This window comes from Arachis stenosperma, chromosome 4 (genome assembly GCF_014773155.1).
Source record: "Arachis stenosperma cultivar V10309 chromosome 4, arast.V10309.gnm1.PFL2, whole genome shotgun sequence".
Taxonomy (NCBI): domain Eukaryota; kingdom Viridiplantae; phylum Streptophyta; class Magnoliopsida; order Fabales; family Fabaceae; genus Arachis; species Arachis stenosperma.
Window position 1 is genome coordinate 114,798,989 of NC_080380.1, and position 17,369 is coordinate 114,816,357.

The following is a 17,369-nucleotide window of genomic DNA, read 5'->3' on the forward strand; positions in this document are numbered from 1 at the left end:
TTTGCTCTTGGCATGATGAAAGATGTTTTTTCTTTATCCGGCTTGTACATCGGGATTGGTTATATCTCGAGTATGTGTCCATGAACGACAAGTATTGATATCCCGAGTTGGAGTCTACTAAGGTGTCAATATTTGGAAGTGGATATGGGTCTTTAGGATATGCCTTGTTCAAGTTGGTGTAATCGACACACATCCTCCACTTGCTGTTTTGCTTCTTGACCAGCACCACATTTTCCAGCCACACCGGATATTTGACCTCTTTGATGAAGCCGGCTTCTAGGAGGGCTTGTACTTGTTCTTCCACCACTTGGGCCCATTCAGGTCCGAGCTTCTGTCTTCTTTGCTGAACAGGTCGCAACCCGGGGTATACTGACAGTTTATGCGACATGAGTTCGGGGTCTATCCTGACATGTCAGAGGCTTTCCAGGCGAAGAGGTCAGAATTCTCTTGTAGGAGCCTTATAAGCTTCTGCTTCAAATCCTCTTTCAGGTTGGCTCCTATGTTGGTATTTTTTTCTTCCTCTTGTCTGACCTGCACCTCTTCAGTCTTTCTCCCAAGTTGTGGTCGTAACTCTTCTTTAGCTCGGATTCCCCCAAGCTCAATTGTGTGAACCTCTTTGCCTTTTCCTCTCAGGTTTAGACTTTCATTGTAGCATTTTCTTGCCAGTTTCTGATCTCCCCTAATGGTTGCGATTCCCTCTGGCGTTGGGAATTTCATGCAAAGATGGGGGTGTGGATACCACTACTCTGAGCCAATTTAGGGTTGTTTTGCCTATTAAAGCATTATAGGCCGAACCCATATCAACGACTATGAAGTCGATGCTCAGAGTCTTGGATTTCATCTCCTTTCTGAAGGTTGTGTGTAGGGGTATGAATCCTAGTGGCTTCATTGGAGTATCACCCAGCCCATATAGGGTATCAGGGTAAGCTATTAATTCCTTTTCATCCAATCCCAACTTATCAAATGCTGGTTTGAAGAGGATGTCGGCTGAGCTCCCCTGATCCACTAGGGTTCTATGCAGATGGGCATTGGCAAGGATCATAGTGATCACTACCGGATCATTATGTCCGAGAACTAGCCCATCTTCTTTAGTGAAAGAGATAGTTGGAAGGTCGGGAATTTCGCTTTCGACCTGGTAGACTTCCTTCAAATGCCTTTTGCGAGATGACTTTGTGAGGCCACCTCCCACAAATTCTCCCGAGATCATATGTATATGTCTTTCCGGGATCTGTGATGGTGGATCTCTTCGGTCCTCGTCATCTCGCTTTCTCTTACTGTGATGGTCCGACCTTTCCATGAGATATTTGTTAAGCCAACCTTCTATGGCCAGCTTTTCTATCACATTTTTCATGTCGTAACAATAATTTATTGAGTGACCATACAGTTTATTGTACTCACAATAGTCGCTACGACTTCCCCCTTTTTTGTTTTTGATGGGTCTAGGGAGAGGTAGCCTTTCAGTATGACAAATTTCCCTGTAGACATCGACTAGGAAAACTCGTAGAGGAGTATAAGAGTGATATCTCATGGGCCTTTCAGGCCCGACTTCTTCCTTTCTCTTGGGTTTCCTCTCTTTTTCTTTTGAAGAGTGAGACTGCCCAGGTCGCCAGCTCGGCTCCCTTAGCCTGGCGTTTTCTTCCATGTTGATGTACTTCTTGACTCTTTCTTGTACATCACTCAAAGAAGTCGGATGCCTTTTCGATATGGGCTGGGAGAAAGGTCCTTCTCGAAGTCCATTTACTAAGCCCATGATTACTGCCTCTGTGGGTAGGTCTTGGATTTCTAAGCACGCTTTATTGAACCTTTCCATGTAGTCCTGCAAAGGTTCTCTGGCCTCCTGCTTTACTCCCAGGAGACTTGGTGCATGCTTGACTTTATCCTTTTGGATAAAGATCGCATAAGGAACTTACACGAGAGGTCGTCGAAACTGATGACCGACCTTGGGGGGAGGCTATCGAACCACTTCATCGCTACTTTTGTCAAGGTCATCGGAAAGGCCTTACAGCGAGTAGCATCAGTGGCGTCGGCTAGGTACATCCGACTTTTGAAGTTGCTCAAGTGATGCTTTGGATCGGTGGTCCCGTCATATAAGTCCATATCAAGACTTTTGAAGTTCCTTGGCACCTTCACCCTCATTATGTCCTCACTGAAGGGATCTTTCCCTCCTAAGGGAGAGTCTTCTCGGTCGCTGCGAGAGCTCCTGCCTCGAAGAGCAGACTCTAGTCTTGAGAGCTTTTCTTCAAGCTCTTTCCGTCGTTCGACCTCTCTTTTCAATCTCCTTTTCGCTTCTCGCTGCCATTCTAATTCTTGCTCCAGCTGTTCCAGTCGTCTCTAGTGGCCATGGAACAATTCCATAAAGTCAGTTGCATGGGGTTGTCCTTCTTTGCCTGATTCGTGCCCCTCAGATGAGTTTTCCTTCGGGTCCTTCACCCCTGAGGTGCCTTCTCTGTGCTGGTTAGTCACCCCTTGGTGAGTGACTATAGCTCTGTCGTTGTTACCAGCGTCCTGATTCTCTTGCTCAGAATCAGGCGTTGTGTTTTCATCCTTGTTCAAATCGTCCGCCATCATTGGTTGATCTCTCCGGTCCCCAATAATGGTGCCAATGTTACGTAGGTAACCTGAGATTGGTGGATTGGACTTTGGAGATTGGCCCAAGCGGTAAAAGGAGGTGGTCTCTGACTTGCGTGTGTGAAGGAATGGGGGGTGGTACCTGCAAAGACACTCTGATGCCTAAATCAGCAAAGGGTTTTAGCAGGTTTAGAGAGTATTAGAACTTAGAGATACCTGAGGGGTGTTAGTATATTTGTAGTGGTGAACCAATAACCACCATTGGAGTAGTTCCACCTTTTAAGGTGGATAACCGTTCCTTTATCTTAGGGAAGTTGAGATATGCCTCCTGGAAGTGGATTGAGAGATTTTAGGCACAGCTACTTATTTAAATAAGGGTTATCTGCCTACTATCCTTCGATCCCGACTTTCTTAGAGTGGAGTCTGTATTGGATTCGACCTCTTCTAAGGAGGTTGGTAGGTAGCGGAGGCCAATCTTTGGATTGGGCCTTTTTGGTTTATTTGGACCTGGGCCCCAATGTTGGAGCAGGTATGAACAACAATATTATTATTTATGAAGTATGTATATATAACATTAACATAGTTTTAATTAAGTATATGGCTGTTGCTAATTATAATTGGAAATTTCATTTTTTATTTATATACATATATGCATATGCATAAATTAATTTATATAACTATGAACAACATTGCTTTTATCATGATCGAGTTGTATGATGGTTTAAAGTTTGACATCTACAAGTATTTTCCAACATATTTCAAGTTGAAATAAATTGCATAATTAAATATGTCTAAAATACTGAATTTCATTTCAATTTATACTATCGACTCTAATTATTTTTTCACATTTGAAGGTTTTTTCTTTATCTTTTATCTACCGACATAATGTGGAGCCTCATTCAAGTTAGTTGAAAGCAGATATAATACAATAGTGTTAATTGTATTTGTCGAACTTGGAAGGTTATGGAAACGTTGGTGTTTGTCATGCTACCTACATTGAGGTCCGTAGGAGCTGAAAGTAGTGGATAGATTGCGCTAAATCAGGCTGGGTTTTCTGTTTTCTGAATACAGGGGCATGGCGACTAGTAGGTTGATGGAATTTTTTTTTTCAGGATAATAAGAGAAGCCGAGGGCAATGGAACACCCTTTTTATTGAGAAGAAAGAAGGTACAAGATATAAGAGACTGAGAGAGACTTTTTTGTAAGCATAGAAGAAAAGGGCAAGGGAACAATAACAAACCTTTTATTGAGAAAAAAGGAGCCGCACAAGAGTTTTTTTTTTTTTTTTTTTGGTTAACGATGATTGTCATCTATTCAATATAACTTGCATGATACTTTAAGAAACTATGACAAGCTCATGTTACAATAAACTTGTATCAAATCAACTTTTATATAATATATAAATAGAGATGATAAAACACAAAAACTTTCATAATTTTATACACATTATTTAACAAACAAGATAGTTACTTCCATAAAGAAATCTTCATGTGAAAATGATATTGTATGATATTGTAAACCGTTAGACGGTTCAATTAATCATATTCAGTAAAACTTATGAAACCATCTAATAGTTTGCAATACAATCTTCACATAAAAATGTCTTCATAGAAATAGTCACCAACAAACAATAAGTTGATGGTTCGAAATTGACACAATTGTTACATAACCGTCTCAAGTTAGTCCAACCAAACGGGATCAACTATCTAACCAGCCACCAGCCAACAGAAATAAGGGGGCAAGCGTCAACTATATTCAAGCAACAATGCAATAGGGGGGAATGCTAATAGATTACACATTAAATATTATTTCTTTTCTTGTGATTTATGTTCAAACTAATGAAACATTAACAATGAGGCTATACCAGATCCTAAAAATGTGAAAAATAGTAGGGCAAAACCAAAAAAACATGCCCCTCTCTATAGTGAAAGAAACTAACAAGGAGAGTAGCCAAAGCATATCCAAAAACGCTATGGCAGATATTACATGAGCAAATAACATACAAGACCTTTTGTTGCCTCCAAAATGATTATATGCGGTTTCACGAGGTAAGAAGATTCTGATTAATACAATGATGGAAGTTTTTGTGTCATCTTGCAACATACTCATTCCTTCAACCGTTTATTGGGAATAGACTGGGGCAACCTGAAAGGAGAATTAACAAAACTAAGAATTGACACTAAATACACGAAGGAAAACTTAAATTTTTCTTCTGAAGTAAGACAGTGCAAAAGAATGCACATATTTACTGCAACAATGACATTAGCTTATCGCAGATCAGCAGCATATAAACATTAGATCCAACAGTAGTACCTAAACCAAGGATTCAGACAATTTGTAACCCAGGTTATTTGAAGACACACGAGTAATGCGTGAAAAAAGTAGCCAATAAAGATTAAACACCGCACAAAAGAGAGGGGGAAAAACAAACAAACAATGTCAACTTTAACCAATCTGAAAAAGAGAGGGGTAAAAAAAAGGAGCCCCTTTGCCTTAAGGGTGCTAGTAGCATTGGCTACCTTTGGTCGTCCAACCACCCACACTTCACAGTTATACAAATGCACACACAACCACCACCCTGGCCTCGAAGGTAGTAATTGATTCTTTGTGGGTGTGATCATGATATTTGGTTCTCAACCTTTCTGTTTCTGGTGTCCCTCCTAGTCAAGGCTGAGAAAGATAATCTGGTTTTTCTTATAAACCAATCCAAAACTGAAATGGACTAGGTTTTAAATTTGGTTACTCAAAACAAATAGTTTACCAACAAATCAGTTTTGAACAATGTAAAGTGAACTAACCAAATTTCAAACTGGTTTAGAACCATATTTGATAATTAAATTTAGTAGCAGACTAGCACTAAGGCTTGGTTTGGTAAAACTTTTCGAAGAGGTGCTTGTGCTTTTTAAAAACACAAGCTCCTCATTTTGTATTTGGTAAATCAAAAAGACCATGTGCTTGTGCTTGCAGCTTTTAAAAGATCGTGATACTTTGAAAGCAACTAAGGTGGAACTATTCAAAATTGGCTTGTGCTTTTCAAAATTTAAAAGTCTAATATAACCTCATATATTAACTAATTTTCAAATTTAACGCTTAAATTTATGTCTTTTATAGTATTTTTAAATTTTAAAAGCTATTTTACCAAACATAATTGTTGTTGCTTGTGTCTATTAAAAGTTATTTTTAATTTGATTTACCAAACATAAATGCTACACTCTTTAAAAAGCTATCTTTTAAAAGCTAGCTTTTCTAAGCTACTTTTAAAAAGTAAAAGCTTTACCAAACTAAGCCTAAGTGTCTATCCGTCCCTTTCTTTTGACCTTTTGGGTGAGAAATAGCACTTGATGTTCACTAAGTGTCTATGTCCAACAACTTCAACAATATCACCCGAAGAAGTTTCTGTGATGTACACAATTTTGTTTATGGCAAAGGATTTTGTTGATATTTTCCAATATGATCTTGTTCAATTTGAATAATGTTACTTAGAAAGTAAGAATTTTCCTTTAAGACTTGACGTATATAAAGACTAATACCTCTACTCATTGTGTACATTTGACATCATATGGTATATTATTTATAGGCTATTAGTTTTTATATACGTCAAGTCTTAAAGGAAAATTCTTACTTTCTAATAGGCTATAGAGTTGATAACCAAATAGATGTATTGCAGTGGTGATGTTCATAATGTTCACAAGAAAGTGGAATCAGATTGAATTTCATAGTTTCCATCAATTTTATCGCTACCTCAATTGCATTTGCATCCTTCAAAATCATTTCTATTTATGAATTAACCTTTCAACACAAGGAGTTTACCTTGAGCATTTTGCTGTTAGCTTAACGTTAAGTGAGCCCTACTAATTCCCTGAACTAGTCTTAAAGCATCTCTAATTTGATTAAAGCTCCAAGTAAGAGCCTCAACCAAACGAAATTAGGGAATTGCACACATAACTCAAGTAAGTGCCTCAGCAGCTACACTAAGCTTTTTAGTTTGACTAGACTTGGGTAGCACTGTACTCCAAGTTGGAAACAAAACTCGTTTCCTTTTTACCAACAAAGAAACTCACTCAACTAAATGAATTTAGGGAATTGCACATATAACCCAAGTTACCTGGGGGAACTAGAACGCTTTTCTATTTGCACAATAGTAGCATTAAGTGTAGAGAGCTTTGTCTCAGCATCTGAGGCCTGAAAATCATAGTGAATTAATATGATAATTACACCTACATGTCAAGTTAAGCTATTCATAGATCACCAAGTAGAACAACTTTTTACTGTACCAAAGACAAAAGACCCCGGGGGAAACAAGAAAAAACCAATGACAAAAAAGAAAGTGTTTAGTCTCAGCAAAACCTTGCAGTACCAATCATTTGAGTTTACAAAGAATCCATGAATATAACCATAGAGCACTCTTAAATTAATTAAACCCAGGACACTAAATAATTTAAAAAAATTAAAAAAGAACCAGAAGGAACAACAATATAATTTAGAGGCATGAAACAGCAATATTGCTGACATGACTGATAGGGAATACTTGGATAATGGGTAATTAGCAGGGACTGACTACCAAGCCATTACCTTTTAAGTAGGAATTTAAGAGGCCCTGTCTAAGACAGCAGTAGCAGACATGAAGCCAGCTCACTCCCCATTCAGTGATTTAGCCTTCACATTGATGCTATACAATTCCATAAACTGTGTAATTCTCTATAAAATCACTAGGCATCATCTGGAGTATCTAGTCCATATACCCCTTATCCAAGCATCACCTATTTCCTTAAAACAAACAAGTCAAATCAACAATCAGACACATTAGAAATCCCCACCTCAGAAGCACTTTCTTTGGGTAAGCCATCTTTTCTTTGCTGTTCACTAGACTCCGGAGTAACCTCATCCCACAAGAAACCATTTTCTTGTCCAAGAGAAAGCTTGTCAAATTCGCAATCAACAGCTCTACATTGAGGCTCCATATGTGCTACATACTTCTCTGCAATTCCATACACCAAAAATGCATTTATTTCCTTGCTATAGCTCAAAAGCCTCAAATAGAGAACAAACACCCACAATAAAGAAAATAATTGTTGAAATCAGTTTTCACATAATAAATAATCAACATCAACCAATACCAAGCAAAGCCAGAGAAGAAATTCCACATGCCCTCATCATTAAAATGCAAAAAGCACTTTCCTTCTCAACCAAGTTTTGTAACTAATAAGTTCTACCTTAACATACATGTGAACAGCAAGATATAGGGTATAAGGTTTTTCGATAAAAAAGTTTTAGTGTTTATGTTGCACGAAATCTGTATCCACAGATATTCTTTCAATTTTATCTCACTCCAAATTATCCTGAATCCCTCGAAAGGTAAAATTCCATAAATAATCAAATAATCAACAAAAAGAACCTCCAAGACTGTTCTGCATGCATACACAGTACTGCAAGGACATAGACAAGCATACTCGTCAATAAATGTAACAACTCTTTCAAGAAATTCCTCTTCATTCTACTACCAAAGAAATATCATAATGAAAACTTAGGGATTAGCTTTGAAAAGCATTATACCTGCCAAACAGCGAAGAGCATTCTCAGCAGCTTGTTGTTGAGCATCCTTCCTTGTCCTACCCATACCAACACCTATTTTCTCACCAGTGAAGAGTACCTAAAAACCAAGGAATCATACAATTCATAACCCAGATTATTTGAAGATGCAAGAGTATGAGAAAAGTAGTCAATAAAGATTAACCACCAACCAAAAGACCAAGTGACCTGGCTACTCTGCATGAGTATGGAAAAACAAGCACACATCTAAAAACAAATAAACATAGTTAACTTTAACCAATCTGTGTGTGTCTGTGAGTGGCTTGGGGGGGGGGGGGGGGGGGGGGGGGGGGGGGGGAGGGGGGGGAGAGGGATTTATCTTCCTACAGTACCTCCAAAACATGCTCCTCTGTAATACATGGGAAAAAAAATTGATTATTCTATAAACATTCTAAGATACAAACTGTATCTTATTTTTAATTCTTTACTTCATTAGTATAGGAGGATTTTCAGAAGGCTACATCACTTACCATAAATCTTCAAAAAAAAAAAAAGTGTCTATGATGCCCATTAAACTTCAGAGTAACATAACAACATCTCTGCAGCTTAAGTAAATAATTAACCAATGCATGTTACATAAACATAACTCGCAAATTAAAAACAACACAAACAATCATATAATCACCAAAAGAGACATTGAGAAACAGAACTTAAGCTGACCTCCACTGAAAACTGCAAGTCTTTGCTGGTGCTAACAATAGACTTAAATTCAACCTAAGAAGAAAAAAGAAAATGATGATAGTTCACTTCAATTAAAGCAGAAGAAAAAACATTCTCACTTACATGCAGAAACCAAATGTACCTTAGAGCAACATCGCCTGCCTATTTCTTGTAGCACTCCGATAGCAACAGAAGGTAAAATGTTTAGTTTTCCAGCCTCACTCTGGATATCTTTGCCATTAGAAGATGCATGATTTGGGGATATTCCATCCTCTGCTAAAAAGCTTAGTCAATAACAAAACAAAGGAAGCAATTAAATAGACTGTAGATGAAAATAACATGCTAATGCAGCCTTTCAAAACAAGCTCCTCCCCCCCCCCCCCCCCCAAAAAAAAAAACAAAATAACAGAAGTACCTGAACGTATCCCTGTCTAGCCTTTCAAATTATTTAGAAAAGTAATAATTTGAAAATTCAGCTGACTGACATCAAAATCCCAAAACATTACAAACTTAAGAATAGCAAACTGTAATGATTAATAAAGATGTACTACGTAAATGCACAAACCTTCCCCAATGAATATCTATAAATGCAAATACAGATGGAACCTATGCATTATTATTTATTACATTAACATGAAGCACAGATACACCAAATAGTTCCCTGCCGGGAACATAACAAATATGACTAGGTATTTAGATAAGAAAATGATCTAAGAGAAGTTGGATAGCTTGCACTGGATCAATAATGAGAGAGGGGGTTAAAGGGTTAAGAAACCCAATTGCCAAACCCAGCTGACTATACATTGGCTTAAGAGATTACAGGTATGGCTCTGTTCACTGTCAAAGTGCACGAGTACAAAAGTAATATTGTGCTTTGCAGTAATCCCTCCGCAATATGAACCCCAGATTATCCAGGAGGTACAGTCTAGAAGCCTAGTCTTCTGCAGTGGGTACCTTAAGAGAAATCCTATGCCTAACTCTTTGGGATCTCAAGCATGTCTTTAACATCCTATCTCATATAATTAGAGCAAACTCTCCCCTATTGCTATAAGATAAAAACCTTATCAGGTCATTAGCTGATACTGACCTGGGATTATCTTTCATGCACTAACCCATATTTCTCAGATAATTATAGAAGAAAGCAGGCTAATATCACAGCTTACCACACTAATCACTGAAGAGAGAGAGAGAGAGAGAGAGAGACAGAGAGAGAGAGAGAGAGAGAGAGAGATCATTTACACAACAAAAAGATACCTGTCACCTGACTAAATATCTTACGTGGCTAATCTATTCTAGGGTTACAGACCAATATTTTGAAGCTCAAGAAACCATAACAGGACCCCCCATTGAAAGGTTGATTGTTAGTCAGGTGGCAACTCAGTATATGATATACAATTATATAGAAACACTTAAAATTGGAACTGAACAAACAGAATACATAGCAGAATAACAGGTTATAAAGATAGCATTTCAGGGAAGCCTGGAGATGAAACAGGTGAAATAGGTGGGGAAAATAAAAAAAGAAAAAGGAGATTGTCTGTATTAATTATTGTATAGTCAAAGGTTAATTGCAGAGAAATGCCATGGCATACAAGTTGCTTAACTAGAACATGATGCTGCTAGCCTACTTTAAATTCAGATTTCAGAACTTGATATTTTCAAGCAAAAGATACATCACTAACTACATTAGTCCAGTGTAAAACCCATGTATAATTCCCCTAGTACTGACAGACAAAATAATTCCATTAGGCATTTACACCCAAACACTTCATCATATGTGGAACGAATATCGATTAAATTTCAAAGGGATCTCACATAAACTATCAGGATGTACTTAGAAAAATTAGTAACAAGAAATACCTGAAAGCTGGGACTTTGACAGTGCATTCTGCCTCTGCAAGTCACTCATGGAAAATGCCTGCATGTGAGCAAGATCAAGCCTTCAAATTTTAAAATAGTCCAAAAAATACATCCAAAAGATTTTCAACTACAAACCTCCTCAGCCTTAAGTTGTGATGCTGGCGACAGTAAAGCATTGGGCGGTGAAACTACCATACTATGGGAAAATGGTTTCTGTTGGGCCTGATGCTTGTCAGATTTTACTGCATTTGGTTCCTTAAGAGATGCAAAAGGCCGGCTATTTGTATGAGGTCTGCTGCTTATATCATCATCTACCAACCAGCCTCCATGTGACTGTGTTAAAGATGGAGATGGTTGTGAGGGTAGGGGCGGAGGCGGCTTTGACATAAGCGGGGGTTCAACTGAAGTTTGACCTCTTATATCCGGACCATGCCTCATCGTTAATAGTCCTCTTTTCATGTCATGATCACGATCAAGAGAGTTGACGTCATGCCTGACTGGAGGTCCAAGCAAACCAGGTTCTGAGACAAAGGTTGGGAAAGAAAAACATTAAAAGATCGCATATTTACACGACCACAGACTAAAATTCTAGAGATGTTCCATACTCTGTGACAGAATTGGGGTTCGTGAAGATCCAGGGCCAGCGATATTTGCAATAATACCAGCAGTTGGTTGAGAAGTTTCAGGTCTGAATTCAGCATTGTTAACCATAGGTCGAGTAACTACATCAACAGAAAGCTTATCATCCTGAAAACACGGGGAATCAAAAGATGTATCATAGACATAAAAATTCTATGGTCTTCAAAATTTGTCAAATGCATAACATAAGAAATTGCCAACAATGATTTAGTATGAAGTTTCAAAACATGTATCATAGACATAGTGCAGAAACAATAAACACAATAAACCCAAAAACATTGGAACATACAGGTTGGCTTAACCTTCGCTCAACTTCTGCACCATTCATTCCTTCATTGATAGGGCCATTAGAATTACCATTTGGTACATCCTGCCATCCAGTGAGCTTGTTAATAGTTCAGCAACAGCAAGATAAGCATTTGAGAACAGTAAAACCGTTCGTATAGCTTATTATAATTACTGAATTCAAAATCACAAATATTCCAAATTTTGATCCAATACCTCAGACATCAGGTAGTTGCTCACATCCGGGGGGTGAGGTAAACTTACAACATCGTCTTCAAAGAAGATTTCAGCGATTCTTTGTAATAAAATCTCATCAAACTCTCTGACCCCAAGTCATAAAAAAAATAAATTAAAAACATATGGGGAAGAATATTGAGTGTATAAAACAGTTGAGCAGTTGAGCAGTTGAGCATACAACTTACTTAAAAAAGCAACCTCTGACATTACATGCAACATTTCTTGCTACACATAGGACTGGAACAGCACTGGCAGTCTAATAAAGAAATACAGAAATTACTGAAATATTTAAATTCATAATAAAGATAAAGACCTATATAACAAACGTTGTTTCACCAATTTATAAATATTACAAATTTTTTAACCCTGAGAGGGAAATGCTAGTCACTTTACTATTCTATAATTTTTTTTTTTTGGGTGAAAGAAGAATTTCATTAAGATTAGGAGAAGGATAATAAAAGATTGGGATAAGAGTTCTCACATAAAAGGAAAAAAAAAAAAACAAGATTTATCTATAAAGCATAGCTTTCCAATCTCTAACATGTATGAGAGGGAAAGTCCCCTAGTTCCTACATGTCTAATCCTATCTCAGAACACATGCTTCCTAGAAAATCTGCCATTAAAGATGAGTGCATGATGCTCCAACCATATACTCCAAACCCCTTCTGTATAATTGTATTTAGTTATTCACTCCCACATTTTGTTTAACCCCTCATTTCCTCCTCCTCCTCCTCCACTAGGTATAGCCAAAAACAATTCATTCCTCTACCAATAACACATTTAAAATTAAAAAATAAAACAAAACAAAATAAAAGATAAATACAAGGTAGTGGATATTGCCAATCTTTTTTTTTATGTTAGTCCCAATTTAATAAGATTTTGTTGTAGATGTTGTATTAAAATCTCCCAATTAGAAGTGGCATTATCAATTTGGGAGTGGCAAACACTCCACTCCGTAACTAACAGTACCTCGGCTTGGGGAGCATAATATGGAGTAAAGGCAGGAACCACATGAACCCTAGGCTGGTCTTTGTCTTCCCAAACTTTCGATCGATCATCAATCACCATTGCCATTTTAGGATGGCACATACCATCTTGAAAAACATTTAGTAAGGATTTTCGCGAGCCTGCAAATAAATGATTAAGAATACGAAGAACATAAAAAAAGGAACAATTAACCACCATACAAAAAAAATAACTGATAAAACAAATCAAAGTGGAGAGAAAAACATGTTTTCAACTTATTGCTGTATCAAAAATAACAAGATCCCTTAGAAAAATAAATATGCTTGGAATTTTAATCATATCTCAAATTAAGTTCTACAAAATAATTTGAAAATCTTTATTATGTTTAAAGGTGACAACTGACAAACATCAAAGGAAGTACAAAACCTCATGAATAATAGAAAGAATACCTGCTTTCACACAAATCACACGATCAAGAATTTGCTTTGAACCTATAAGATGTGCCTCTGGGTCAAGAAGCCTCCACATTTCCAAAGCATAATCCCTTTCAGCCATTGTACAAACATACACTTCAAACCTCTTGCGTCCTTTTGCAGTTAAATAGCATCTCAAATCTTCCCATGCAGGGCGCAACCTCACAAGTACACTAGTATCACGAATCTATGTGAAGAACAAAGAAGAATTAAAATTGAAACATATTAAAAGGCTTCCAAACACAAATACACCAGTTAGGTGAATCTCATTGCTGAAAAACCTCTCCTATGGACAAAATCATATGAACAAGTAATGAGTTGCAGTGTTGCACTTAGTACCATACATATAGGAGGAAGGAGAAGGAGAACTCTAAATTGATACAAAATTTATTTATTTGAACATAATAAAAACTGGCAGTGAGTTAATTGATACTTTGATAGGTTAAGAAACCTGACTGTACACATTCATAAATAATGCAGTCACAAAAACACAAGAACCAACATCCAAAACCGCAGGGAATAGTGATTAACAATATTAAACATTAAGTCATTAACACAGACACCACATTAAACATTCTTCATCATCCATATTTCATATTCATAACATTGTTTTGTATATATTAGCCTTAGGTATGCTGTCTTACTTTGTATTAGAATAAAAAATACAATAAAAAATTTAAAATAATAATAATTTTTATTTAATTGAACGTATAGAAATGCATCATTATTTTGTCATATGATGGACATGTGTCAAAATGTTAGAAACTAATATAGTAAGCTAGAAGGGGAGCCTTGGAGCAACGGTCGAGTTGTCTTCATGTGACCTCAAAGTTACGGGTTCAAGCCGTGAAAACAGCAACTAATGTTATTATCAGGTTAGGCTGCGTACGCGACCTTTTGGGTGCAGCCCATCCCTGGCCGCACCCCACGTTAACGCGAGATGCTTCTGCACAAGACTGCCCCTTTTTTATTTTTAATATAGGTACATATGTAACTATAACAATTAATGTAGAATCCCTAGCCTGGCTTGCTGCCCAAGACACTGACTGCAATAAGCACAAGAGTGTGCAATGTGTCATTTAGATAATTAAGACAAGAATATTCAGAGATCTCTCACTCGGTCACTCTTCTACCTACTCTCTCTGTTCCCCTCTACATTTCTGTTTCTCTCAGATTCCTATTAGACACAGCACCCAACTAGTATGTCTGTACTTCATTAATTAAATCTTGCAGCGACCTTTATATTTCAGCTACTTTATTTAACTCGAAGTTTCTATGTAACTCAAAGTTTCTATGCAACAAAAGCAATACAAAGCTGATTTTACTTATGCAAGCCATCGCAAGGCAAATGAAGCTGCTATCATTAATACATGTCAATAAAACATACAAGCAAAAGAAAACAAATGGTGGAGACATAAATAAGATTCTTGCTCATAATCGCCACTTAAAGTACTCATATGGAACAATCTGCCTCTACTCTCTTCTGTTATTTCATGTTCTCTGCATTTCTGATTCTCACATCTCTCCGTACCCCTCACAGTTCAGCTCCTTTTCTCAAATTATCTGAGGAAACTAAGATGCATAACTAGTACAGAAATTGAGATTTTATAGAAATAAACAAAATATAATCTCTGTATATATCAAACAGTATCAGTTACGATTTCATAAGATTGATTTTCACATTTACCTTTATTTCATTATTATTTCCTTATTTGATTAGGATTAGGATTCCCCTATTACTATAAATAGGATCAGTGTCTTACCTCTTGTAGGTTATAACACCCCCAACAAAATCATATATTCACTCTTCTCTCTCCTATCTAACACCCACAATGTTAATATGGTATAAAAACCTATCCTATGGTTGTTGATGGGTCACCTACAAATATCTAGTCCTATAAAATTCATGCTCCAAATGTCCAGTCATGGGCGTGAACACATCCTGCCCAGTGCTACGGCCATAATAGCCTTTCTAAGGCAAGGCAAGGCAAGTTTCAACCCTCGATCTAGCTTATGGGGTAGAGTCAAACATAGCCTGATCAAATATACCGACTCTAACTATAGGGGTTGCTATGTGACTCAATCACTCAAACAAACAGGATGTGAGAACACAAGCACAAAGCATGACTATCAAAAACACTGGTTCTATAAAGATTCACACAGATAACTTAACTGCTCCATCTGTCTCTACTGTCTTTTCAATAGGTTATATACATTCTTATTTCCCAATCAACTAAATTCCCAAAAATCAACAAATTATTGGTCAAACTTAACCTCCCTAAAAAAGCTTTCCAAATAATAAACCTCGAACTTAAACCCATTGGCTCAACAATTAGCACTCCCCATCCACTACTAGCTCTCAATAAAGTATAATGCAGCAAACTAAATTAACAATGACAAATAAAGGGGAAAACTTTTGCAAGTAAACAAATATATTTTTTTATATTATACCTCAGGGTTGATGCGAGTGAGGACAATATTCTTTTCTGGCAACCTCACAATTGGGCGAATACGTTTCTCATGGTTCTCAGACAAGGCAGGCACCTCCTCCATCTGCACCTTGTAAACCCTCCCATTATCCATGACAGAATCATTCTCCGCATACTGCTTCAGCAGCAGGCGGTCCTCAAGGCATCGCTTGAGCTCTGCAGACATCCCCTGAACCTTCAATGGATCTGTCTCCCGCAAGAGCCACCCACGCAGGGCGTCAATCCTGTCCTCAAACGACTTCATCGTGTTGGCAACTATAAGAGTCTCATCCAAATCAAACACGATCGCGAGGCACCTCATGTTCAGCATCCCCAAACACGCATTGTACAAACCTTTGGGCACGGCATAGCACCAGAAGCACGGGAACTTCTTCCTCTTACTTGGCATCGCCACCAGGTGAATCTCCTCCTCTCCGGCCAGCACCACCGCAGTCTGAATCCACAATCAGCACAAAAACTAAATTAATTAAATCACAAATAGCATAGCTTCAAATTGCGAAGCACCTTACAATTACGCCAAAACTCAACCTCAAAAATAGAAATCAGAAATAAACTCCCCCTAAACTAAAATCTAACATATCGACTAATCAGAATCAGCTTTAAAATTGAAATCAAATGCGGCAATTGTCGCAGCGGCGGAGATTATAACCAAAGCATTAAATGATAGTAGTTTTTCTCTAGTACCATCAGTTCATAGAAGCAACTGGCATGAAGGTTGGTTAAGTGTGGCTGCTCCACGGGGAGTGAGGACTCAAGCTTGCATCGAACGGCGAACGCGGAAATGGTTTGGAGCACCGAAAGCGGAGGGCAACGCTCGCTCTTCGGTGACATGTGGCGGATTCGAATCTCGTCGTTTGGGAACCGGAAATTCGGGAACGTTGGAACCGAAACGACGTCGAGTTCACCCAAACGCATGTCCGCGTTATAAACCTCGGTTCTGAACCCTAAACGGCTCATTTTCCTATTCTGCTCTATGTAACTATGTTGCTGAGTTTTAATTTTTCCAGAGGCAAAAGAAACGACGACACGATGATGAAAAACGGCAACGGCGTGAGGAATACGATAATGTTCAGAGAATGAGAGTGTCGTTTAGAGTTGCAGACGGCATTTTCCGGTGTCGTTTTAAGCTTCTTCTCATGTCGCCCGCTGGCGCGCACTCTCCCTCTGTCCCTCTCTTAGTCTGTTTTGCAGTCTCGGAGGTCGTAGCTCCTTTTTTTCTTTCCCTTTTTTTCCTCTCTCTCTCTCTCTCTCTCTCTCCCCTTATGTTTCTCGTTTGTTTTTTCTCTCTCTACCAAGCCTACGATTTTGAAAGTATGACAGCGCTTCAATATTTATAGGGGAACGGTGGGGGGTTTCAGTTGTACAGGAAACATGGTGTTGGATAAATTACTAGCGTGCCCCTAGCTTGTGCTCTTGGGATTTAGGGAGATGCTAAGGTTACGCAGGTGGGAGGGATTACGATATTATTTTGGACACGGTGGCTTAGCATCCGCCTTTGATTAATAATATACAAGCCTATCAATGGTGCTTATGCTCAGCTCAACATGCGTGTTGTGTCAACATGATTTATGTTTGGCAACTCTTTATTAAAATTGATTTTGAT

The 17,369-nt window shown here is 37.9% G+C and overlaps 1 protein-coding gene across 4 annotated transcripts; it reads right to left on the minus strand.

The window, feature by feature from the left end:
* Positions 1-4,346: 4,346 nt before the first annotated feature.
* On the minus strand, positions 4,347-17,056 carry LOC130973822 (RNA polymerase II C-terminal domain phosphatase-like 2). Of its 4 annotated transcripts, none has more exons than XR_009084303.1 (16): positions 16,451-17,056; positions 15,729-16,199; positions 13,254-13,464; positions 12,808-12,965; positions 12,024-12,094; positions 11,818-11,923; positions 11,606-11,686; positions 11,283-11,424; positions 10,813-11,198; positions 10,678-10,735; positions 8,960-9,093; positions 8,818-8,871; positions 8,122-8,218; positions 7,141-7,546; positions 6,674-6,750; positions 4,347-4,713 (listed from the first exon to the last, which is right to left on the minus strand). XR_009084303.1 is itself a non-coding variant. In XM_057898494.1 (16 exons), the coding sequence occupies exons 1-16, from the start codon at positions 16,721-16,723 to the stop codon at positions 4,674-4,676; spliced, it is 2,517 nt and encodes an 838-aa protein (XP_057754477.1). In that variant the 5' UTR covers positions 16,724-17,056; the 3' UTR covers positions 4,347-4,673. The 4 variants fall into 4 exon arrangements, 3 of the variants coding, with proteins under 3 accessions (XP_057754477.1, XP_057754476.1, XP_057754478.1); XM_057898494.1 differs by having other exon boundaries at positions 7,386-7,546; positions 8,960-9,090; XM_057898493.1 differs by having other exon boundaries at positions 7,386-7,546.
* Positions 17,057-17,369: the final 313 nt, after the last annotated feature.